Source organism: Nycticebus coucang, chromosome 18, assembly GCF_027406575.1.
Source record: "Nycticebus coucang isolate mNycCou1 chromosome 18, mNycCou1.pri, whole genome shotgun sequence".
NCBI lineage: Eukaryota > Metazoa > Chordata > Mammalia > Primates > Lorisidae > Nycticebus > Nycticebus coucang.
The window spans coordinates 66,560,545-66,581,274 of record NC_069797.1 but is presented as its reverse complement, the minus strand read 5'-3'; the positions used below and the strand labels follow the sequence as shown (position 1 = coordinate 66,581,274).

At 40.4% G+C, this 20,730-nt stretch overlaps 1 protein-coding gene across 1 annotated transcript; it reads right to left on the bottom strand.

Annotated features, from left to right (window-relative positions):
- Positions 1 to 1,891: 1,891 nt before the first annotated feature.
- Positions 1,892 to 20,657, bottom strand: APOH (apolipoprotein H). Its single transcript, XM_053568378.1, has 8 exons — positions 20,594 to 20,657; positions 19,865 to 20,041; positions 17,535 to 17,631; positions 15,866 to 15,942; positions 13,708 to 13,896; positions 5,148 to 5,327; positions 3,270 to 3,467; positions 1,892 to 1,947 (listed from the first exon to the last, which is right to left on the bottom strand). The coding sequence occupies exons 1-8, from the start codon at positions 20,655 to 20,657 to the stop codon at positions 1,892 to 1,894; spliced, it is 1,038 nt and encodes a 345-aa protein (XP_053424353.1).
- Positions 20,658 to 20,730: the final 73 nt, after the last annotated feature.

Sequence of the window (20,730 nt, the reverse complement as noted above, 5' to 3'; positions counted from 1 at the left end):
AGTTCCAAGGAAGGGATAGGTGAGGACATATGTATGGGGAACAGAGACTTTAAAAGTAGTGATGGGGGGCAGCGCCTGTGGCTCAGTGGGTAGAGCACTGGCCTCATATACCTAAGGTGGCAGGTTCGAACCCCGCCCTGGCCAAACTGCAACAAAAACATAGCCAGGCATTGTGGCGGCACCTGTAGTCCCAGCTACTCAGGAGGCTGAGGCAAAAGAATTGCCTAAGCCCAGGAGTTGGAGGTTGCTGTGAGCCGTGATGCCACAACACTCTACTGAGGATGATAAAGTGAGACTCTGTCTCTTAAAAAAAAAAAAAAGTAGTGATGGGTAGTATATAGTGCAGATGAAAAAGGTAAATAACTGTCCAGGACTCTCGTGAAAACAGACACCAAAGACGTGGCTCTATAGCTGGAAGAGAGGTAACAGGAAGATTTTTTTGTTTTTTGTTTATTTCAGAGAGCATCTCACTCTATGGCCCTGCCTGAAATGCAGTGAGTGGCATCATCCTAGCTCACAGAAACCTCAAACTTCTGCGCTCAAATGACCCTCTGCCTCAGTCTCCCAAGCAGCTGAGTCTACAGATGCACACCACCATGCCCAGCTAATGTGGCTGTTTTTTGTAGAGATGGGGTCTAACGCTTGCTCAGGCTGGTCTTGAACTCCTGAGCACAAGCAGTCCTCCTGCCTTAGTCTCCAAGAGTGTTAGGCATGAGCCACTGTGCCGGGCCACAGGAAGTTTTCAAATACAGGTGCTATTACTGTAAATTTGTATGCTGATTGAACTGTGCCAACAGAAGAAGGGGTAGTAAACATGGATGAGTATCAAGCAAAATCCTTCAGTAAGAGACAGAAGATGGGAACTGGTGCATAAAGAGAGGCCTTGCCCTTGAATGAGACCTGAGAGTTCATCCATTATAACCAGATGGAAGACAGGTCCATGGTACAGATACTGGGAGAAGGGCAGGTTGGGGATTAGGGAGATAAAGAAGGATTTTTCCTATTTTCTCAGTGAAATAAGAATCAAGTCTATCAGCTGAGAGTGAGGAGCAAGAAGGTGGCTAAGGGAAGGTTGATAGGAGAAATAGCCACCTTGGACAGTAAGGGAATAAACAAACTAGAGAAATTAAGGTGGGATTGCCAGGCAGAGCTCAGGGTCTATGTAAGGTTCGCATTTATGAATTTAAGTTTTTCTTGTTTTTTGTTTTTGTTTTTTCTTTCCCTCCAACATTCAGCTGCTCTAGTGCAGGCACAGGGAAGTCTGGGGTGAGTTTGGACAGCGAGTACTGGCAGAGAGAAGGGCAAGGAAGTTGAATAAATGCAAGTGAGCAATGGTAATAACAAATCACGGGATCCTAGTGGAGGACAGATTTTCTTTGGCATTCCATAAACCCCACATCGAGGATTCAAATCCAGTTATTTCTATATGGTGCTGCTTCTCAAACTTGAAGACGCATAAGAACTATCTGAGAACTTTGACCTAAATGCAGATTTGTGGGCCATTCTAGGCAATTCTGAGACAAAGCATTCTTTCTGAGTTATAAGTAGACAGGAAATGCTGATTTGCAGGTCTGTGGACCATTCTATGAAAAATATTGCATTTCAGGGGTTTTGGGTGAAAGTACTTGGGAGGAGGATTAGGTAGAGGGAAACCGGGTTTCCCAGATAATTATTTACACTTTTCATTTCACAGCCATTGATGTGGCTGTTCTGATGTTCCAAATATTTGTGGTTTTTAACCGAATAATGTAACTAAAAGTAAGCTACCATGAGGAGGAAGGCTGCACTGGCTGAGGCAATAAATTCATACACTTTATTTTTCTACTTCCATTAAGTTCCTTGAACAAACAAAATAAAAATATAACATTGAATTTTGAATCTGAAAAGCACATTAGCAAGACCTTACATCTGATGCGTCACTTTTCCAGAAAGCCAGAGAACTGTGTTCTGTTGGGGGAGAAAAAGATACGTAAGCATCCTAAGACAATCATTTCTTGAATTCATTAAATAGCTAAGCCAAATCAAATACACTTTGCAAATGTATAGAACACATTTAATTATATGAATGAAACCATTGTGTGGGAGAGGTTACATGATGGAAGAAAAAGTTAAGGGAAATGCAAAGGGGGAAATAAAAGGTTCTATGTAAGTCTGACGGTCCAGATTAAAAGATTTTAAAAACTCTATCAGTCCTCTATTTATTTTACAGTGCACTGACAGGGCTGCGTCCGTCTGAAGACCAGCAGGGAGAAGAGCCTGATGAACTACATCAACAAAGCTCTGATTAAAAAAAAAAAAACCCTCTTCTACTATTTTTCTACTGATTTCTACTAGACTTATTGTACTTTTCTCAATTTTTGTACTAAACATCTCACCAGGGCTCTGCCATCTCTTGAACAATAACAATTTATTCAGTGCATTTCTAACTGTAGTTAAAATGATGCTGTCATTGGTCCAGCACGCCATGTCATGCATATTACTAATAAATCAATCCACCCCATGAGGTGGTTATTATTAATCAGTTATCATTCCCTTCTTCCCTCTAACTATATATTTCTCAGAACCTTCTTTTCTTAGCTCTATATGCTCCCGCCCACCCCACCCCCCAATATCTTCTCTGCGTTGTTGATACAGGATTGTCAACATTTTGGGGCCCTTTCTAAACCTAGTGCCAACTACAACTTTAGCCTCAGGGTAGTTTTTTCTTCCTAGCAATAAAGACATTTAAACCCTAAACCTGTGATCTTAAATGGTTAGCAACTCTAAAGGCGGGCTGTTGTGCATTTCTTTATTTTGCACAAACATAGTATCATCTTCCTTAAATATTTTGCTGTAATGAATACTTCGCTTTAATAGATAATTCACAAACTCTGGTCTACAGACCAATTACCATGACCATGTGTTGCCTGTGATTTGGGGTGAGCTCTTTGTAATTTAGGACAAAGAAGCAGTAAATATTTTTATCATTCGATATTTGATTCAGTATTATTATTCAAGTTTAAATTGGAGTTGCACAAGCTGGCATAATTCATCTCAACATTCATTGAGTAAAACCATCACCCTGAGTTTTAAGGGAAAGAATTGGAAAGGAAATTGCCAGTGGAGACACTATTCACAGTTCACTCCTTCAACTGGCTTTTTCTCCCTATCACTCTTCTTTTAAAAAATCCAGTGGCCAATTGATTTCTCACTGTCATTATATAATTTAAATGTCGACTATGGTGAGTGGCAAGTGGGAGTTCTAACTAAAAATGCCAATGTAGACTTACCCTTGAAGCATTTGGGGATAGAAATGGTGCCATCTATACACTGAGCAGCCACTGTATAGCTGCATTTCTTTTCCTTATTTTTGCAGAAGAAAGAAACTATGTCACCATGCATCATTCCATTCTTAAATTTCTCCTGGAGCTTTACTCTCTCTCCATCATATAGCACGGTGGCTCTTTTAACAGATAATTGACAAGATGCTGAAAGAGAGAATATTTGTGATTAAAACTTAACAGTTTAGTAAATCTTTCCTAAAGAGAATATGACATTTGAAACAGTCGATGGGTATACATATACAAATTGGTCAAGGCAAGAAGAGTCCAAGGGTGTACATGGTTAAGTAATACCAACGTGATTGCTAATCGTCTGTCTCTATCAATAGAACCATTATTCATGGCTCCCAAGATGCCCTGTTCTTCCCCTGCAGTAGCCACATGAGAAGGTCAGAACAGAAACATCAGATTCTCAGCTTTGGTGAGATATTGCCCTTCATGTAAGCCAGCACTACTCAGATCCCATTTACTGACCTGCTGTGGCTGTCCATTAGCCAGCCACCATAAGCTCCCAAATGTCCTTTCTCTAAAAAAAAAAAATTGTCTTTAGCCATAATGGAGCCACTTTCTCAGGAGGGTATGCAAACCCCACCCCCAGGTCAGGGAAGGGAGCAGCTCGTAGTTACTGATTGACTAACCAGGGCATATAAAAAGCAGCTCCCCTCGCCCCTCTCGGTGGAACTAACTCCTGGGTAGAATTCATATTCCAAAGCTCCCAGGGGGATCCACAGCAGCTGATCTCTAAGCTAAGACCACAACCATATTCAAAACATAGTCCTTGGATCAGCAGGGGCAACATCTCTTGGGAACTTGGCAGAAATGCAAATTCTCAGTCCCATCCCAGAATCAGGAACTCTGAGGGTGAAGCCCCTAAATCTTGTGCTTAAACAAGCCCTCTAGGTGACCCTGATGCGGAGGGAAGGTTGAGAACTAAGGTCCTGCCCTGTCCTACCTGTCTTAATCTCTTTCTCCTGAGACACTCACTTAGTAAGTGAGTTGCACTTGAATTCCTGCCTCAGGCTCTGCTTCTGGGACACGCCAACTTAAGATGGCAGTCATTTGTCATTTTTCCCGCTGTGCCGAATTTCCTCCTTCTACTTGAACTCTCTATCTCATAGAAACTCCAGCAGAGTTACAGTGCCAGGTGGTGATTCTGCACACGCATAAAACTTACTGATTAAAGGTAGACGCCTAACTCAAAAGAAATCAGGATCTCAGGGAAAAGATGCTAATTGGTGACAAGTCCTTTAGCTGAGAACTCCTGCAGTAGCCTTAAGCCATGTTCCAGGTGAGTGAGCAGAGAGACACAGAGATGGGGGAGCCACTGAGCTATGGAAGAGTAGCATTAGATCCTGACTTTCCGTTCCAGTCCTCAGGAGTCTCATTTCCTTTCCTCATCTTCAGTGCCACGTGATTGCCTGTTGCCATTTTATAATAATCCCTGAATCCCCAATTTGCTTGAACTGAATGTGTGGATGGTTTTTGAAAAAAAAAAAAAAAAGAGCCTTGGCTACACAGAACAAAAACAGAAAACAGGATACTCATAGGCAAAGACTTAAAAGCAAATCTAGAAAGCTCACACGATTTTCTATAATATTATCAAGGCTTCTGAAGGATCTGCTTATTTTGTGCAGTTCAATGTCATGCAAGCTTTCTAAGCATGAGGCTTCTCCATGTAGATCTGAGTCCTAAAGTCTTTCGCATGCCCAAAACTGTGAAGCATGTCTGAACAGCAAGTGGAAGTGACTGGAAGGAGAAAGCGGCAAGTGAAGGCAGTCTGCTGGATACACTCAGAGACCGTAAAGGGCCTCGTCAATGTTAACGTACCTTTACAACTCGGCTGTGCAGACCAGTTTCCGTGTCTGGTGCATTCTACTTCTTCTGGGCCCTCCAGGACGTATGTATTATGGCAACCATATGTGGCTTTGTCCTTATAATAAAGCGTTAGTTTTGAAGGATAGTTCACAAATCCGTGGTTTGGTCTTGGTGGGAACGGGCATTTTACTTCTAAAGAGTTTATTCAATAAGACATATTAGTAATAAATAGTAGTGCTGTCCACTTGTTACGGAAAGATTTCATTCCTATCTCCATCATAGCACTTACTCGCTGGGTGTGCCTGTGACTGAATGTCATTTCTGTGTACTGTATGCCTAAGTCTGTCCCCTTCTCTCATTCTCATGGCACATTGGATATTTAAAAAGAACAATACTTCGAAAGCAAATGAATGACACTCTGCTAAGTTCTTTGGGCTTTCACGTATAATCATAAGGTATTATTTATCAATAATTGCATCTCCACACAATCTATGATGGTGGTTTTGAAAGAAGAAAAACAAACCATGAAATTAAAAACCAAAGCCTCTACTCTCCTCCCCCAAATGATGCTTAGCACACCATCATTTGGTTTTAAAATAGGAAGCCTGATTGTTATTGTTGTTTTCAGACTATGCAAGAAGCCAGCGTGAAATATGTCAGAGGAACATGGTGCTGCTTCCTGGTATCCTCAAGAGACTCATCGGTAGAGCCCCAAACCCGTATCCTTGTCTCCCGCAGCACAAGAAAGCCAGGCTGTAGTGAGGAGCACTATGTTCCTAGCAAGTACCGTAAGGAGGCAGTTAAGAGCACTGGAATTGGACTGCTTGGCTCAATTTGGGGTCTGCCTACCCTGAATAAAAAAGAATTCATGCATCTACAAAAATACTAAACACAAAACAAAACAAAAGTGGATGGAGAGAAAGCTTTTCTGTATTGAGGAAAGCCAGCAAATAGATGTAAAAAGAAAGGTACAAAGTCACCATTTTGCAGCTGCCACTGTCATAACAGAGTCAGTGGCTCCTATAATAACTTCTACAGATGGGACAATAACTTCTTCAGGTGGTTTCAAAACACCATCCACAGGTGGCTTCCTCATTCCAAAGAAAAAGAGGTGCCTTTACCAAAGGAGATATGCACCTCCTAATGTGACAAAATGCATCCTTTGGGGGGCATTTTGTTTGCTTTTTGTTTTTGAGATGGGGTCTTGCTCTGTTCCCTGGGCTAGAAGGGAGTGGCACCATCACAGCTCACGACAGCCTGTAACTCCTGGTCTCAAGTGAGCCTCTTGCTTTAGCCTCCCAAAGTGCTAGTATTACAGGAGTGAGCCACAGCGTCTGGCCACAAAATGTATTCTTAACATAAATATTTAATTGGAATCTCATCATGAGTAAATAATCAACCAAATTCAGATTATAGAACAGTCTATAATATAAAACAACTAGCCTCTTCAAAAATGTCAGTGAAAAACAACAAAAGAGGCAAGGAGTTATTCTTAATTAGAGAAAACTAAAGAGACATGATAACTAAATAAAAGTTATTCTTAATTAGATCTTTGCATAAAACACATAAATAAAAAAATACTTCTGGGTCAATTATAAAATTTGCATCTGAAATAAATGTTGCATGATATTATTGTTTACACTATATAATTATTTAAATTATTATTATTAATAACTCAAAATACATTAAATGGCTTATGTATAGTGATAATACAGAACCTCTTTGTCCTTAGTACATTTATGCTGAAGTATTTGTGGGTGTCATGACATAGGAAACTTATTTTAAGATTGTTCAGGAAAAAGGGGGTCTATGTATGGAAAAGCAGAGAGGGGAAAAAATGTCACAAAATGTCAGCAACTGATACATCTAAGGGAAGAGTTGAAAAAAGGAAAAAAAAGGAGGCGGAGCAAGATGGCAGCCGAGTAACAGCTTCCTTGCATCTGGGCACCATGAGTCTGGGGAGATAGGACTCCAGGCATCTCCGGCTGGTGGGAACTGCCTATCATCACTCCTATGAGGATACAGGGAGTCAGGGAGAGACTTCTGGACCCTAAGAGGAGGACTAAAACAGTGGAAAACCAGCAAGTGGTCGCATGTGTTCAATCCGTCGAAACCCGCCCACAACTTCCACAGGCACAAGAACTTAAAGAGCAAGAGGAAGCGAAAGGAAAATTAGGGCAAGGAAACAGATAAAAGAAATCACTCATGAGGAAGAATCAGCAGAAAACTCCAGGCAACATGAAGAACCAGTCCAGAACAACCCCGCCAAGGGACCATGAGGTAGCTACTGCAGAGGATTCCACCTATACAGAAATGTTAGGAATGACAGAAAGGGAATTTAGAATACACATGTTGAAAACAATGAAAGAAATGATGGAAACAATGAAGGAAACTGCTAATAAAGTGGAAAATAACCAAAAGGAAATCCAAAAACAGAATCAAATCAGAGATGAACGATATGAAGAATATAAAAAGGATATAGCAGAGCTGAAGGAAATGAAACAGTCAATCAGGGAACTTAAAGATGCAATGGAAAGTATCAGCAACAGGTTAGACCATGCAGAAGAAAGAATTTCAGAGGTAGAAGACAAAGTTTTTGAGATAACTCAGATAGTAAAAGAGGCAGAAAAGAAGAGAGAGAAAGCAGAACGTTCACTGTCAGAATTATGGGACTTTATGAAGCGTTCCAACATACGAGTTATAGGAATTCCAGAAGGGGAAGAAGAATGCCCCAGAGGAATGGAAGCCATACTAGAGAATATGATAAAAGAAAATTTCCCAAACATCACCAAAGATTCTGACACACTGCTTTCAGAGGGATATCGGACCCCAGGTCGCCTCAACTCTAACCGAGCTTCTCCAAGACACATTGTGATGAACCTGTCCAAAGTCAAGACAAAAGAAAAGATTCTGCAAGCTGCCAGGAGTAAGTGCCAGTTGACCTACAGGGGCAAATCCATCAGAGTGACCTCAGACTTCTCTAATGAAACTTTCCAAGCAAGAAGACAATGGTCATCTACCTTTAATCTACTTCAACAGAACAATTTTCAGCCCAGAATTCTGTACCCTGCTAAGCTAAGCTTCAAAATTGATGGAGAAATCAAATCATTTACAGATATACAAACATTGAGGAAATTCGCCACAACAAGACCAGCTCTACAGGAAATACTTCAACCTGTTCTGCACACTGACCACCACAATGGATCAGCAGCAAAGTAAGAACTCAGAAATCAAAGGACAGAACCTAACCTCCACACTGATGCAAAAGATAAAACTAAGCAATGGAATCTCACCAAATAAGACGAATAGAATACTACCACACTTATCAATTATCTCCATAAATGTTAATGGCTTGAATTCCCCACTGAAGAGACATAGATTGGCTGACTGGATTAAAAAACACAAGCCATCCATTTGCTGTCTGCAAGAAACACACCTGGCTTCAAAAGACAAATTAAAGCTCCGAGTCAAGGGTTGGAAGACAATTTTTCAGGCAAGTGGAATTCAGAAGAAAAGAGGAGTTGCAATCTTATTTTCAGATACATGTGGATTTAAAGCAACTAAAGTCAAAAAAGACAAAGATGTTCACTTTATATTGGTCAAGGGAAAACTACAACAAGAAGACATTTCAATTCTAAATATTTATGCACCCAATTTAAATGCTCCCAGATTCTTGAAGCAGACCTTACTCAGTCTGAGCAATATGATATCTGATAATACCATCATAACAGGGGACTTTAACACACCTCTTACAGAGCTGGACAGATCCTCTAAACAGAAATTAAACAAAGATATAAGAGATTTAAATGAGACCCTAGAACAACTGTGCTTGATAGACGCATATAGAACACTCCACCCCAAAGATAAAGAATATACATTCTTCTCATCACCCCATGGAACATTCTCCAAAATTGATCATATCCTGGGACACAAAACAAATATCAACAGAATCAAAAGAATTGAAATTTTACCTTGTATCTTTTCAGACCATAAGGCACTAAAGGTGGAACTCAACTCTAAAAAAAATGCTCGACCCCACCCAAAGGCATGGAAATTAAACAATCTTCTGTTGAATAACAGATGGTGAAGGAAGAAATAAAACAGGAAATCATTAACTTCCTTGAGCATAACAACAATGAAGACACAAGCTACCAAAACCTCTGGGATACTGCAAAAGCAGTTTTGAGAGGAAAATTCATTGCTTTAGATGCCTACATTCGAAAAACAGAAAGAGAGCACATCAACAATCTCACAAGAGATCTTATGGAATTGGAAAAAGAAGAACAATCTAAGCCTAAACTCAGTAGAAGAAAAGAAATATCCAAAATCAAATCAGAGATCAATGAAATTGAAAACAAAAGAATCATTCAGAAAATTAATGAAACAAGGAGTTGGTTTTTTGAAAAAATAAATAAAATAGATAAACCATTGGCCAGACTAACTAGAAATAGAAAAGTAAAATCTCTAGTAACCTCAATCAGAAACAATAAAGGGGAAATAACAACTGATCCCACAGAGATACAAGAGATCATCTCTGAATACTACCAGAAACTCTATGCCCAGAAATTTGACAATGTGAAGGAAATGGATCAATATTTGGAATCACACCCTCTCCCTAGACTTAGCCAGGAAGAAATAGAGCTCCTGAACAGACCAATTTCAAGCACTGAGATCAAAGAAACAATAAAAAAGCTTCCAACTAAAAAATGCCCTGGTCCAGATGGCTTCACTCCAGAATTCTATCAAACCTTCAAGGAAGAGCTTATTCCTGTCCTGCAGAAATTATTCCAAAAAACTGAGGAAGAAGGAATCTTCCCCAACACATTCTATGAAGCAAACATCACCCTCATACCAAAACCAGGAAAAGACCCAAACAAAAAGGAGACTTTCAGACCAATCCCACTCATGAATATAGATGGAAAAATTCTCAACAAAATCCTAGCCAATAGATTACAGCTTATCATCAAAAAAGTCATTCATCATGATCAAGTAGGCTTCATCCCAGGGATGCAAGGCTGGTTTAACATACGCAAGTCCATAAACGTTATCCACCATATTAACAGAGGCAAAAATAAAGATCACATGATCCTCTCAATAGATGCGGAAAAAGCATTTGATAAAATCCAGCATCCTTTTCTATTTAGAACACTGAAGAGTATAGGCATAGGTGGCACATTTCTAAAACTGATTGAAGCTATCTATGACAAAACCACAGCCAATATTTTACTGAATGGAATAAAACTGAAAGCTTTTCCTCTTAGAACTGGAACCAGACAAGGTTGTCCTCCGTCACCTTTACTATTCAACATAGTGCTGGAAGTTCTAGCCAATACAATTAGGCAAGACAAGGAAATCAAGGGAATCCAAATGGGAGCAGAGGAGGTCAAACTCTCCCTCTTTGCTGACGACATGATCTTATACTTAGAGAACCCCAAAGACTCAACCACAAGACTCCTAGAAGTCATCAAAAAATACAGTAATGTTTCAGGATATAAAATCAATGTCCACAAGTCAGTAGCCTTTGTATACACCAATAACAGTCAAGATGAGAAGCTAATTAAGGACACAACTCCCTTCACCATAGTTTCAAAGAAAATGAAATACCTAGGAATATACCTAACGAAGGAGGTGAAGGACCTCTATAAAGAAAACTATGAACTCCTCAGAAAGGAAATAGCAGAGGATATTAACAAATGGAAGAACATACCATGCTCATGGATGGGAAGAATCAACATTGTTAAAATGTCTATACTTCCCAAAGCAATCTACCTATTCAATGCCATTCCTATCAAAGTACCTACATCGTACTTTCAAGATTTGGAAAAAATGATTCTGCATTTTGTATGGAACCGGAAAAAACCCCGTATAGCTAAGGCAGTTCTCTGTAACAAAAATAAAGCTGGGGGCATCAGCATACCAGATTTTAGTCTGTCCTACAAAGCCATAGTGCTCAAGACAGCATGGTACTGGCACAAAAACAGAGACATAGACACTTGGAATCGAATTGAACACCAAGAAATGAAACTAACATCTTACAACCACCTAATCTTCGATAAACCAAACAAGAACTTACCTTGGGGGAAAGACTCCCTATTCAATAAATGGTGTTGGGAGAATTGGATGTCTACATGTAAAAGACTGAAAATGGACCCACACCTTTCCCCACTCACAAAAATTGATTCAAGATGGATAAAGGACTTAACTTTAAGGCATGAAACAATAAAAATCCTCAAAGAAAGCATAGGAAAAACACTGGAAGATATTGGCCTGGGGGAAGACTTCATGAAGAAGACTGCCATGGCAATTGCAACAACAACAAAAATAAACAAATGGGACTCCATTAAACTGAAAAGCTTCTGTACAGCTAAGGAGACAATAACCAAAGCAAAGAGACAACCCACACAATGGGAAAGGATATTTGCATATTTTCAATCAGACAAAAGCTTGATAACCAGGATCTATAGAGAACTCAAATTAATCCACATGAAAAAAGCCAACAATCCCTTATATCAATGGGCAAGAGACATGAATAGAACTTTCTCTAAAGACGACAGACGAATGGCTAACAAACACATGAAAAAATGTTCATCATCTCTATATATTAGAGAAATGCAAATCAAAACAACCCTGAGATATCATCTAACCCCAGTGAGAATGGCCCACATCACAAAATCTCAAAACTGCAGATGCTCGCATGGATGTGGAGAGAAGGGAACACTTTTACACTGCTGGTGGGACTGCAAACTAGTACAACCTTTCTGGAAGGAAGTATGGAGAAACCTCAAAGCACTCAACCTAGACCTCCCATTCGATCCTGCAATCCCATTACTGGGCATCTACCCAGAAGGAAAAAAATCCTTTTATCATAAGGACACTTGTACTAGACTGTTTATTGCAGCTCAATTTACAATCGCCAAAATGTGGAAACAGCCTAAATGCCCACCAACCCAGGAATGGATTAACAAGCTGTGGTATATGTACACCATGGAATACTATTCAGCTATTAAAAAAAATGGAAACTTCACATCCTTCGTATTAACCTGGATGGAAGTGGAAGACATTATTCTTAGTAAAGCATCACAAGAATGGAGAAGCATGAATCCTATGTACTCAATCTTGATATGAGGACAATTAATGACAATTAAGGTTATGGGGGGAGGGCGGCCCCTGTGGCTCAAGGAGTAGGGCGCCAGTCCCATATGCCAGAGGTGGTGGGTTCAAACCCAGCCCCGGCCCAAAAAAAAAACACACACACTAAATAAATAAATAAATAAAAAAGAAAAAAGGAAAAAAAGAATTTCCTGCTGAGGACTTAGGGGAATTAAATCAGATGACAGTGTCCACCCTTTTTTTCCTCTGCTGAAAATTAGAAGCAGCAGCTATTGTCTTAGGCCACACATTAAATACACAAGCACTAACAGAAGCTTATTAGCGAAAATAAGATATGAGCATATTTTTCCTGATATTTCATATAAGCAAAAAAAGTCCTCTCAAAATCTGCCTGAGGCCCACAGACAGCAGTTCTGATGGTGACACCCCTGATTGTAGCAGGAGGCCAGAGTCTGGGCCATAGTTAAGTTCCAAACAGGTGCTAGTTATTATTGTGACTGGTAGTTCCCCCAGGCTAAAAATCACTTATTTTTTGAATCATTCAATAAAAATATGCAGTATCTACCACTGGAGACATTAACAATCCTTAGGATATCTCCTGTGTGCATGATAAACTCTATAATTTGTTTACTTATTACGCTGCTGACCAGTTCAAGGAGTAACGACAGGTCAGCCAAAGGAAGAAGAGGGTTTATAACATTTTAAGTCAAATAAATTCTTAAATTTAGGTAAAGGTTTACATTAATAATGATCAGGGACGGCGCCTGTGGCTCAGTGGGTGGGGCGCTGGCCCCACATACGGAGGGTGGTGGGTAGGAACCCGGCCCCGGCCAAACTGCAACAAAAAATAGCCGGGTGTTGTGGTGCGCGCCTGTAGTCCCAGATACTCGGGAGGGTGAGGCAAGAGAATCGCCTAAGCCCAGGAGCTGTGATGCCACAGCGCTCTACCGAGGGCAATAAAGTGAGACTCTATCTCTAAAAAAAAAAAAAAAAGAAAGAAAAATAATCATCGGACTGCAGCTTGGTTTTGACCTTCATCTCCTAGGACTTCCCAATTTAATCCAGGCTTCTCTTTACCAGCACCACTGAAATATTCAGCTGTCCTCTGGACACATCCCGCTTGTGGTGCCTCTGTGACTTAGTCCCTGCTGTGCTCTGCATGGGGGGTCGTCCCCTCATTCTCCTCTCCTCCAGAGGCCCATCATCTCAAGAGTCACTTTCTGTGGAAAGCTTTCCTAAGCAGCTCCAGACACATAATTCCATTACATAAAATCCTCTTGGGGCAGAAGCCAGTAACTCTAGGATCCCCAGTGCCTAGCACACTGCCTGGCACATGGAAGATGCTCTATAAATTTATTATATGAGGTAACTGGAAACACTCCACAATAGTTGGAATTTGTAATACTTTTCAAAAACAAGATTCTACAATACCATAGTCACTTGGTCTTATCATTGCACTTACCCCTGCATTCTGGTACTTCAGTCCATTTTCCATACTCTGTGCAAGTAATTGCGCTATTTCCAATCATCACGTAATGTGGTATACACTCAAAGACAACTACATCCTTGTAAAGGGAGCTGCTTCCGGATGTCGGCCTATAAACACTCAATCTCGCAAAGGGAGGTACAGGTGGTGGAGGGCAGGTTACAACTGGAAAAGAAAATAACAATCATTTCTATGAAAATTATCGAGCCTTTAAATATACTCTTTCCAGAAAGGAAAAAAAAAAACTTAAAAGACAAATTTATGAAAATGTAAAATTTGATGAAATTCCAGGGAAAAAATAGTCAATTGTGGATGCCACATAAGCAAATAGAATCCTCAAATCTGAGGTCCAAAAGAGTCAAAATGCTAAAAAAGGAAGTAAATGTCGATCTTGCCACAACGAATTTGCCTTTTGTATTAACACAGTGGTTAGGTTTCCATAAATCTTGGATCCAAATGCTACCTTGGAAGATGCTTTAAGGAGCCAGAGACAAGTAGTAGCTTGTTACACTGACCGCCTCAGTAATACAAAGTTTCAACGACTTCAGGGAAAGTTACACTGATGTGGTAGAAGATAGTGCAGACCAAATTGTGGTTTAACTTGAATTATCTAGGCTCTTGTCCCTCTAAGTGTCAGCCATACTAGCAGCAGGGGCACTGCCTGGGAGCTTGTTGGAAGTGTGGACACTCAGACCACAGGTGTGTGAGTCAGTGCCTACAGTTTAACAAGGTGCCCGGGTGATTCATATGTATAGTCAAGTGTGAGAAATGTTGATTCAGGCTAGATTGAAGCTAAAGTAGCCTTTCAGCTTTTAACTAAAAAGAAAGTGAATTTACATAATTGATATACATTTGCTAATAAGGAATACGATAGGAACCATGGTGATCCTTACTGCAGAGTGAAAAACCATACTAGATTTATCCATAAAAAACTTTTTGTTGGTGTTGTTCAGTTTTTCTTAGCCTAGTATTTATTTGAAATTGGTTTACTTTCCACTTGGCTTTCCTTGGGATAGACCTCACTGAAACATTGAAGAACTGTCACTATTGTTGTAACATTTGGGTCTCGTGGTCAAAGACTGGGCATATAAACCACAAGTTAACAATGGAATGCCCGTCTCTATGTAAACAAAGCCTACACGTGACTGACTGCTTGCCTTCCGGAGGAATCTCAACCAGCTCCTAGGAGGCCTTTTCATGGCTCTTGCCCTACAGTGAAGGTCATGTCACGAGACTTACTCCATGAAGACTGAGCCTTCTCCTTTGGCCGTGTAGCCTCAGGGCTGAGAACAAGAACCAGTGTATATTAGATCCTCAATTCATATTTACTGAGTATGTGAATGAATGAGGTCCCAGAGTTGGGAGGAAGATGTTTGACCCCCCCGTTAGCAGTTCTCCTAGTCAAATGGTGACGGTTCCTGACAGCCCCATGCCACATATATCCAAGCTCCTGCCAAAGTACTGTGAGTCAACAAATCTAGAAATTACTAGCTTGGATAAAATGATTACTATGAGGTAGAGCATACAAAATGTGTTCATGAGTAAAATACTTTCCTTTGTCATTCCAAAGTGACTGTTTCACCCTTCAGAGCAGGATGCTATCAGGGTAAGAGGAAAAACAGCCTCAACACCCCCTTATCTGTAAAAGTTATTTAACTGTCTAACTAGTTACCTATCAGTCATGTCACCTCGTCCTCCCCTGGTTCTGACACCGCAAAAAACACCACATGTGCAGCTTGGGAAAGTAACAAACACTGAGTCCTTCAACTAGAGATTAGAGGGTGAATAACGTGTAGCGGAGATAGTAACTTTTGGAGAGGGCATAAGAACTCTGTGAAACAAAGAAAGGTGGCCTTTGAGAAGGATCTCCCTGTCTTCCTGGGGTTCTGAATCTTAGTAATAAAGCACTACTGTAACCCACACAAGTGTGTGACTCTTTATTCCTGGTTCTGGCACCCTAGTTATATCAGGATGAACATTCCCCATAAAGGTGAGCAACTGTCTCACTGAGCCAGGACTGAGAGGCTTCTGGGACTGAGGAATTTCCAGGATATGGGACTTTCAGAGTTAAAACCAGGAAAGTTCTGACAAACCAACTGGTCACCCTTCCCATAACTGGGACCCAGAGACTCACGAGCACAGACAGGAAGATCCTCACTCCATTTTCCTTCCTCAGTGCATGTAGCAGTGTGAGTTCCATTCAGATAATACCTATGGCACGAAAATTTAATATATCAAACTTTAAAATAATCCATCACTGGCATTTCAAATATATTCTCCATTGAGTATTGCTCCACAGTAATGCCATTGACTTCTTTCCCATTGTATAATGTTCTTTTCTAGAGGTTTGTTTGTTTGTTTAGAGACAGGGTCTTTTTTGTTTTGTTTTTTGTTTTGTAGAGACAGAGTCTCACTTTACTGCCCTTGGTAGAGTGCCATGGTGTCACACGGCTCACAGCAACTCTAACTCTTGGGCTTACGCAATTCTCTTGCCTCAGCCTCCTGAGCAGCTGGGACTACAGGCGCCCACCACAACACCCGGCTATTTTTTTGTTGCAGTTTGGCCGGGACTGGGTTTGAACCCGCCACCCTCCGTATATGGGGCCGGCCCCCTACTCACTGAGCCACAGGCGCCGCCCTAGAGACAGGGTCTTGCTATGTTGCCATGGCTGGTCTCAGACTCCTAGGCTTAAGTGTTCCTCCTGCCTCAGCCTCCCAAATAGCTGAGACTACAGGCACACACATCCATGTCCGGTTTTTCCTGAAGATCTTAACACTCGCCTAAGGCCCACGGAATCCCCCAGCCAATGCTGCAAGTCAATCACTAGAAGGTTCTGTAGGTGATGAGTATAGAAGCTATACCTCTAAATACCTCATCTCCAACCAGCTGGCTGGGCTGGGCCCCGTGGCTCACACCCATAATCCTAGGACTCTGGGAGGGCGAGGGGGGAGGATTACGTAGGGCCAGGAGTTCAAATCCAACTAGTTGGCCAAGTTAACTGCATAAAACAAAGAGCCATCTCTTCTTCAGGTTGACAAAAGTGAATCAAAGGCAGTAACAGCTACTGTTCATTTCCTTAGAGCTACTGACACGAATGTGTAAAAAAAAATGTGCAATGAAACTGTAACCTTCTGTCCTGGAAGGCGATTTTTTTTCAAGGTCATTTCTTATTAGACCCGCCTGTGAATTGGTGTTTCAGATGAAAAGACTGTATTTCTCTTTCACACACAGTATTTCTTAATCTCTGATCCCAAACAAGAATCGTCAGGGAAATTTTGCTCTACAGCATAGCCAATGTGCTATCGACAAAGTCCCTGGGTGTCTTGACTCACAAGGCAGATTAGCCATGAGTGCTTTCTTCCCTGAGCTGTGTTGCTGCTGTGTTCTACACCATCAGACTCCCAGCTTCTCTGAAGAAGGCTCTTCTAGACTACCAGGTTGGCCAATTAAATTAGCCTCATAACTAAAGCTCAAGTCTTATTTCTAAATAAGCTTATGCCAAAATTCATTCCAGCGATTATAAAGAATTATCATCTAGGTTCAATCATTTTGATGTACCTTTCCAAATAAGTAACTGTCAGAAGCAGAAAAATTAGATATAATAGTGACTTCGTATTTCATCAGTTTCTCCAATTCTTACTTCCCCTTCACCACCACTGTGGTATATATTATATTAACACCGGACTAAAACGGATTTGTATTCAGCAAAAGTCCAACCTAAAGGCTAGAAACTACATATGGACCGGTCTTCACATTTAGAAAATATGCTCTGTTCGTTACTGAGTGACATGAAAGTCCTTACCCGGGGTTGCAAGAAAAACTGATTGAGTTGGGATATTCAAAACTTGTATAGCGTACTGCTCCATTTTCTAAGATTCCAGCAAAAGGGCAGACTCTGGCTGTGATTTAAAGATAAAAAAGGTAAATTTCTTTTCATAGGATTTTTAATGAAAGTAGAAATGTATAAACTCACTTCCATCTTTTGATGGAATAACTCTACTAGTAACAGTTCCAAGAAAGCAATTCAAAATAAGACAAATGATACATGTGCCAAGGTTTTTGTTACATTGTTACCATTAATGATAAAATCTGGACGATCTAAGTGCTCAGTATCAGGGGACTGTTTTAATCAACCATGGTAAATCAACACTTGAATTACGATGTAGCCAACAAAATATAAATTATGAAGGCTATGTAAATAGGGCCTATTTTTATGATATGCTGATGAAAATAGAAAAATACAAAATTATATATGCTCTCTGTAATGATGTAAACGTATACACATGGAAAATAAGAAAAATTGAAGCCGTTAGTGTTCCAGAGTTTTTTTCTGATTTAAGGAAAAATTTTCCCTGATGACGTTGTATTTTTTTTAATTAAAAATTATGTTTAATGTTCTTAGATCAAACGAAATGGTAAAATCAATGTGCATTAACGTGCAATTTTGACAAAGGTCATGTCTGTATAACCAAAATAACCAGAGCCCAGACAGGTCCATATACCTGTTTTTACTGCCTGATTTGTACATAATTGCCAGAAATGCAATCTGGTTCATTGCTCAATATTTGACTGTAAAAAATAATGCTCGCAAGACCTCATAGAATCATGTTCTAAGGATTACATAAAAGCAAACATGTACAATAGTGCTCTAGTGATATCTATATGATGTGCATTATGTTATTAACATACTTATTTATATTTTATTATAAATATAATTTATAAAATGTATATAATTTAGATGAAATTTATATTCATTTCAGTCACTATTACCCACTTTCATTGGAGGCCAAGTCCAAAGATACAATCCCCTACGTTTTGTTTATCCAAGTGTCTCTTTCGCATCAGTTTCAGAGTATCTCCACCACTCTTTTAAATTTTTTTTTTTTTTTGTAGAGACAGAGTCTCACTGTACCGCCCTCGGTAGAGTGCCTTGGCATCACATGGCTCACAGCAACCTCCAACTCTTGGGCCCACATGATTCTCCTGCCTCAGCCTCCCGAGCAGCTGGGACCACAGGCGCCCGCCACAACGCCTGGCTATTTTTTTGTTGCAGTTTGGCCGGGGCTGGGTTTGAACCCGCCACCCTCGGCATATGGGGCCGGCACCCTACTCACTGAGCCACAGGCGCCGCCCTTTTAAATTTTTTTTTTAATTTTTAAAAAGTGTTTAGTTATTATGGGTACATAATAGTCATATATCTTTATAGGGTACATGTGATGTTTCAATACAGTCATACAATGTGAATTAATAAAATCAGGGTAATTGGAGTCTCCATTAGCTCAGGCATTTATCATTTCTTGGTATTAGGAACATTCCAATTCCACTCCTTTTGTTGTTTGAAAGTATAACTTAACGGACTGTTGACTATAGTCACTTCGTTGTGCTATCAAATACAATAGAACCTCTGTAAGTTGACCCAAGAGACGGTTAAATTGGTCAACATATAGAGAGGATCAGCATGAGGAACTAGGCCTATTATACTGATATATGTACCTACATACGGTGCAGGTCTGGTCTATGAAAATAAAATCAACTTAAGGAGGTGGTCAGGTTAAGAGGTGGTTAACGATGGAGTTTCTAGGTATTATTCATTCTATCTAGCTATCTAACTATATTTTTGCACCCATTAACCATCCCCACTTTATTCCTCCTCCCCACTACCCTTCCCAGCCCCTGGCAACCATCATTCCACTCTGTCTCCAGTATCAATTTCTTTTTTTTTTTTTTTTTGGCCGGGGCTAGGTTTGAACCCGCCACCTCTGGCATATGGGACCGGCGCCCTACTCCTTGAGCCACAGGCGCTGCCCAATTTCTTTAATATTTTGCTTCCACCTATGAGTGAGAATATGTGAGATTTCTCTTTCTATGCTTGGCTTATTTCACTTCTACCACGCTTTTAACTTCTGTAGTGTTTTGCTCTCCTTTCATGAGGTCTCTTTCTTCAACCTCCTGTAGTTCCAGGCTACGATCTTCTCTTCTTTAAGTTACATTGATTGCCCTTACTCCAATCACCCACAGAGAAACCCCCAGAGCGCCTCATTTCTCTCCGCTGGGCACAACAAGGTAGGTTATCTCCTCAACGTGTCCAGAATCCAAACTAGGGGAGTGAGAGGAGAGAAGGTGCTGACTTACGTGTGCATTTCAGAGTGTTGACGGGCCACAGCCCACTGAGGGGGCAGGTGAACCGTCTTATCCCTCCCCGCGACTCATAGCCCAGCTTGCAGGAGTACACTATCTCCTCTCCTAGATCGTAGGATGTTTTTAATGGAACAACTGTGGCATATGGTAAATCATCTGGCCTGGGACAGGCTGAAATAGAGTACAAAGCAGACGGGTTAAGAAATCTCTACTTGCATTTTTAAATTCAGCATGAAATTAAATATGAAAATATGTAATGCTACCCATAAGTATGCCAAGTTCCATACCAATCCTTCCTATGCAATATTTCATCGAATCTCCTCAATAACTATTTGAAATAAATACTATTGTTATTCCCATTTTGCAGGTCAGTACACTGAGGCTTTAATCAGCTAGATGCTTTATTTACTGTGGAGGAGGAGGAACTTTAAACAGGGCGATATTAAAAAAATAAGCATCAACACAGTCTCTTCAGCAGCCACTTACATCAAATTATCACTATATATCCCTGACATATATGAGGGAGTTGGATATAAAAAAAAAAAATGACTTTTTTTTTTTTTTTTTTTTTTGCAGTTTTTGGCCAGGGCCGGGTTTGAACCTGCCACCTCCGGCATATGGGGACAGTGCCCCACTCCAATGAGCCACAAGCGCCACCTGGATGTATCAATTGTTTTAAAAAAATTTTTTTTCAATATTTTTTCAAAAGCAAAAAATACTTACTCTGAACTGCCAAAGCAACATAGCACAGAAAACTTGAGAACAAGATGCATCCTGGAGAAATCATTGTGGTGATCCACACTGACACTCCCAAAGTGGTTTTCCTCTACTGAAAGGAGAGATGCAAACACAAAAGAAAT

What these genes read in the sequence shown, in the direction of transcription:
- APOH (XM_053568378.1), bottom strand. Translation starts at nt 20,657, where the DNA reads ATGATTTCTCCAGGATGCATCTTGTTCTCAAGTTTTCTGTGCTATGTT. An exon ending in AGTTTTTCTTGCAACCCCGG is followed by an intron (nt 15,943 to 17,534) that starts GTAAGGACTTTC and finishes TTCGTGCCATAG; the next exon opens with GTATTATCTGAATGGAACTC. An exon ending in GGATCTTCCTGTCTGTGCTC is followed by an intron (nt 13,897 to 15,865) that starts GTGAGTCTCTGG and finishes TTTCTTTTCCAG; the next exon opens with TTGTAACCTGCCCTCCACCA.